This window comes from Sinohyriopsis cumingii, chromosome 9, assembly GCF_028554795.1.
Source record: "Sinohyriopsis cumingii isolate HCF-2022 chromosome 9, ASM2855479v2, whole genome shotgun sequence".
Lineage (NCBI taxonomy): Eukaryota > Metazoa > Mollusca > Bivalvia > Unionida > Unionidae > Sinohyriopsis > Sinohyriopsis cumingii.
Window position 1 is genome coordinate 99,712,639 of NC_142969.1, and position 6,000 is coordinate 99,718,638.

General features: G+C 35.9%; 1 protein-coding gene across 1 annotated transcript in view; it reads left to right on the plus strand.

Moving 5' to 3' along the window:
* LOC149792336 (arginine kinase-like) overlaps window positions 1-2,088 on the plus strand; it is a 59,966-nt gene extending 57,878 nt beyond the window's left edge. The window contains exon 6 of the mRNA XM_089970909.1: window positions 1,704-2,088. Within this exon, the coding sequence (XP_089827035.1) occupies window positions 1,704-1,852 (149 nt within the window). The 3' untranslated portion in view covers window positions 1,853-2,088. The remainder of the gene's footprint in view (window positions 1-1,703) is intronic.
* Window positions 2,089-6,000: the final 3,912 nt, after the last annotated feature.

Below are 6,000 nucleotides of genomic sequence, written 5' to 3' on the forward strand. Positions count from 1 at the left end.
CATATGGATATTTCTGTAAAAGTACATATGGATTCCATATCCAATCCATGTGGAAAATTTCATACAGGTTATCTCTCTATCTTGTCTCCTATCTGGCAATGGTTGGCCAGTTTTCAACAGACTTAGAAATCATGACCACTTATTATTCCTTTATTGCTTACAACGTTAGGAGAAGAAATAAAATGGTTGGCCTTAAACGCACCATATTCCAGCAGTAATGTAATTAATTAATAGCTTGTTGTGTACATTTGTTAATTCAGTAAACACTGGAGGTTTTTGTCGTTTTCACCTGAAATGTGAGTAGGAAACATTTTGGGGGCTATTTCTGAATAGATCCTAATACATAGATTTCCAAGAAATTTTCCATTAGGCTAATGCCTAGTTGTGTTTGAAACATTGTTTTCTATTGGTTATTTTGTTCACGCTGGAGCAGAAGGGTAAATGTTGGAGTTTTGTTATTGTTGTTGTGCTTTACATGCACATCATTTTCATATCGAGACCACTCTTTTTCCAAATGCCCAACTTATCCTACTTTTTGCAAAGGTTCGCCTGTCTCTGTGCCTTAGATCTGAGGCCAAAAAGTCCAAAATACAAATATAAAATCAGATTCCGGGCGATTTTTGGGTGGGAAAAAAACGGGTCCCAAAAATTAGGTTTTTCCCTCTGTATTATGTAGTGCAACTGAAACATCCAGTTTATTTGGTATCATTGTAGAGCTACATCTGTCTACCACCCACTTTAGTGTATCATACATGACCTTGACACTACAGAGCTCAACAGTAGGCTACTACCTCCTGCTACATAACATGGCACCAGGGGTTAATGAGTTAATTGTTCTTGAACATTGAATCCACTATGCATCATCACCATGGCTGTTGTACTGATGGAACCTTTCTAGACACCAATATAATGGTTCTTGCTGGTTTCTCTAACATGTTGAACATGTACAAATGGGGGGGGGGGATTTAAGTTTTTCTTTTTAAAAAAATATAAATAATTTTTGTAATTTTCAAAAGCAATAGATTTCAACTATTAAATGGTTTGATAGTTTTTCAAACTATTTGTGGCCAGCTGCCAGTAGAATCACATGTAAGCAAATCAATTTGTCGTTTTTATATTGGCACTTAATGTAGTGTATGATGCAATCTTATTGCTGCAACTAACCCACAGTATTTTATAACTAACTCGACAATATTTGATATATTGCCATGAATGTTGGTAGTGTTATGGTCATCACCCTAAGATGTACATATCCCTAAATTTTTATTTTTGTTATTGCCATTTGTGTGCTGCAGCTAAATGCTATACAAAAAAATAATCTCTTGAATGAAACTTGTTTGTTTTTTAGCTGGGAAATTATACATATTATGGTCATAATAAACAGATTGACAAATCTTTTCTCTGTGCTAGCTTGATTTTAATAAGATATTCTCCTCTTTGACATACAGCTGAATCCAGTTTATCAAAGCATTCATGACTACTACGTGTGCTGTTTTAATGAAACTTTGTACCTATTATAAGTCTTCAACAGAAGATATGCATGTTGAGTATTCATTATATTTGCACTATTTTCAGAAGAGTTATTTCAATTTTTTTGTGTTAAAGACTCATATCCACTATAAGGTGGTGGTGGGATACATTTATGTGAGGAAGTTATTCAGCTTGAATTATTTTAGGTTTACTCTAGCTGTTTTTCCTTCCAGGTGTCGATGGTGAGCATACTGCAAGTGTTGGTGGAGTTTATGACATTTCCAATAAAAGGAGACTTGGCCTGACTGAAATTGAAGCAGTACAAGAGATGAGACGTGGTATTGAAGAAATTATCCGCCTGGAGAAATCCCTTGAAAAATAATTGTTCCAGAAGTCTTATCAATTCAGTGCTGACTGTAAATTAATTTTTTTCCAAAGTCATGCAAATTCTATGTTGTTATCTCCTAATGTTATGTTTTGTTTGCTCCCTTTTTGATTTGCTGCAGACCCATTTTTCTTCACCTCTGGATCTCTTTATCACTAAAGTTTAGGTTATCTTTTTATCTTAGGAAGGCTTTTTATATATTTTTTTCTGTGATCAATAAACATTAAAAGTACTATGGTATTTTTTATCCCTAACTTTCTGTACACAGTAGCAAAAACTAGACGTGTTCAGTTATCTGTGCACCCAGCTTCATCTATTGTCTGTCCATTGCATCACTCAGAAGCCTCCAGGCTTTCCTCTGTTGCTTTCTAGAAAAAGACAGTGGATGTATGTAGTGGATATTTGAAGTTCCCTCATGCAATGTTTGTTATGACATAATAATTTTATGTCTCAACAACTTGATGTGTCGTCATTATGATCAGTGTTGGCATTAGTTTGAATCCATTGAAACTTAACAACTTTTTTCATTTTATGTAGAGTTTTTCCTCACCTTTTTTCCATCAAAAGTTAAGGAGTAATATTAAAATATAAATTTAATATCAGTAATACATTACCTGCATATTCTGTATTGCATACCTTGACCGAGAAAATGTAGATAATTCTTAATAAATGGAGATAAAGTTATGCATGGAGTAAACAGTTTAGTGATTTAAATTACAAGGGTTTCTTTGCAACTTGTAACCGAATTAAAAGCAGGCCTTCAGGTCCAATATATGGTGCAGCATTCACAAGAAATTGCATAAATTAGGAACCCTCACTACATATTCTAGCAGAGAAAATATTATTACCAACAATTTCAGATGTTTAAACTCCATTCATAAGCATTGTCTTTTTTACCTTCCTTTGTAGTTGTTACCCCATGTGATATTGTGGGTTTACTGTGGCATTGGTTTACATTTTGTTTTTTACTATTTAAGCCATCCGATGATATGTACTGTTGGATTAAAATTTTAATGACAATAACTTGCCTGCCGCTGCTATACAGTTTTATACTTTAAAAGCACAATCCATTTGATGTGAATGCATCCACCAATAGAGTGGAGAATTGGCACTATGATGCAATCCACTCGTACACCTGGCCTGGGATATGCATAGATTGGTCAGCTTTTTCAAGGACACTGTGCTGCATGGATATTATGACTAGATCACCAGGGAAAATTTGCTTGTAGTGAATGTTTACTGCATTGATGGTCTCCAATCTACAATCAATTCTAATCTTTGACCGCTCCGGTGGCCTAGTGGTTAGAGCGTCCGCCTCGGATGCAGGAGGTTGTGGGTTTGATCCCTGGCCACATTATGATAAAGACTTATAAAAATGGTACTAACAGCTGTCCTGCTTGATGCTCAGCATTAAGAGAGTAGTGTTAGGACTGGTCACGATAATATGACTGGGTGGGACATCAGGCTACATGTCTGCAGCATGATACCCAAATGCTAGACATCACTATAAACTGCCACTCTCCAGACATGGTAGCAATATGACTGAAAAATTGTTAAAGCTACATTAAAAATCCAAATCACACACACACATACTTCTAATCTTTTTGTTACACAATCTTTTCTATATTTCAAAATTCTCTGAGCATAAACTTTTCTCCCTTTCTGTTCTTTAAAGGACAGAAGAGCTATATTGTGTATACCATTTTGTAGGATTTTCTGTACACCATCCTACTTTTAAATATACAAGCAAAGTACTGGTTACAGTACTTGAATTTGAGGAACAAGAGAAAAACCTGCCTATCATTAAAGGGCAGCAAGCGTTTTGTATATTCCTATCTTTCTATAAACAATTGAATAGCATAAGATCAGTGAATAATCTTGTTATTTTCATTGTTTTTCTTCATCAAGTTTTATATTAATAATATTCCACACACTCACTCTCAACTGTTATTGCATTTGTCTACATCTTTTCCTGAGTAAAAGGTTACAGTAAAAAAATAAAATGGTGAAAAAGGTGTAAAACGGGTCAATTGCTTTCCTCATTCATACATTGTTTTTCTTGCTACACACTGAATAACCAGGCGAGGTTACCTGCAACATGTAAATATTGTCATTATTCATTTTTTCGGAATATCAGGATGGTCCGAGTCGACAAGAAGGGCCTTTTGGACATGAAACCAGAGGTGATGATGCGGTGTGTGTTCTGCTATCACCTCACCAGCTCACTTCAACCAGAAAGGCTAGAGGTGTCACATCATTCAGAGCAGACACTCTCATAAATTCATGGCACTGTAGCACCTACTTGTGTTGAATTATGAGATGTGGTTCAGAGTGCTTCTATGTTCTTTCCACAACCGAAGAACATAATGATTCCCAGCCAATCCTCAGTTCAAAGTATGCTAGACAATTATAGTGGTGTCCTGTATCCTTGTGGACTGCAGTATGATGCAAATTATGACGAGTTCAAGGGAAAAGCAGTGCCACTGGTGCCTCCTACCAGACCCACTTCTTCCTCAGTCAGAAGAGCTCTGATTTTATAATAAGTCAATAAATGGAGTCTACAACCACTTACACCTAAACTTCTGCCTGAAAATATCTGTCGCAGTCCGAAAAGATACTTTCCACTTTGGAAAAGATCTCAAGGGTGCAACCTTAACCAGACCACTTGCTTCTTTCTCATTTGTCATGATTGCAGAGGTTCTCAGCAGGTCAAAATGTTGCTCAACAGCATTGACTTTGAGACCATTGGTCTTTACTGCAAGTTACCAGTACATTCCCTGAAGTGGTCTACTAAACCTCTCCAGTTGGATGCTGGTTCATACAAAGTGGGTATTTCAACTGGACTATGGGCACACCTTCCCATCAAAACGGTTGAAACCATGTAACAGAAAGCCAGGTTACTTAATACTATAGCTTCATATGCTGACATTTTTTCAGCTACATTTAGTATGCTTAGAGGGACCACATTTATATCCAGCCACCTAACAACTTGTGCTGGAAGCTATGGCCAAGATGTTCAAACATGCTTTCAGCTGTTGGCATTATCATTAGAATTCTGCACATCTGCTGTGATGTTATACTGGACTCATTGTTTAACCTCTGTAGAAACCTAATGGCTGTTCCATTTGAAGCCACGACCCTCATCAGGAGATTCCTTTCTACATCAGCTTTTCAAGACTTCCAGGATTGCCTATATATATATATATATATATATATATATATATATATATATATATCTATATATATATATATATACAGTGGAACCCCGCTATAACACGCCCCGCCATAACGCGAATTCGGATATAACGCGGTCGTAGCATGGCTCCCGAAATTTCGTATATTCATTCACACATGGAGAAAAAAAATTTGGAGAAAAGTAAAAAAAAACAAAACAAGAAATTAACTTCATTTTGGGCATGAGATTAGTTGTGACTTTTAAAATAATATGATCGTGGCATGGTTCCTGAAATTTGAAATTCATTTACGTGTATTTTTATCGGACCGTGAAAATATTTGTTTAACGTACGAGAAATAGTGTGTAAAACGTTTATTATAATTTGGTGGAAGAATTCGCGTATGACTTTTAATAATAAACGATCGGAACTTAACAATTTATCCAGGTTCTTTAAGTGATTTTGGAGAAGTGATCCTGTATGAATTCTAAAATAATACGATATATATAACGTACGAGAAATAGTGTGTACAACGCTTGGCTTCTGAAATTTATCAATTTGAACAGGTTGTGGTGAAGCTCCGTATTCTACTCTAGAAGAGAAAACTGGTTTAATTAGGTTTTTGAATTGTTAAGCCGAAGTAAACATTATCGAAGTGTTACTTATTACGGATCCATGAGTAAAGCCAGTAAATCGTCTTTGTGATTGTCTTCCATGAAATCTGTATACAGTCGTTGCTCAAACAATAGCCGACATGGGCTTCTTATTTAACTGCAATCACAGCCAAGCAGCAGACAAAGCTGTGGTTGATACAAGAGTCGCACAATTTAATAAACATCAAAGGACGAAAGCTGCCAACATGTATGCTGTGCTTGGCGGTGTGATCAAACAACAAACAGTTGAAAGTAAATAATATCCACTTTATTATCTGTGAATTAAAAGGGTATGAAATTGTACATCCGTTCAGCTTAA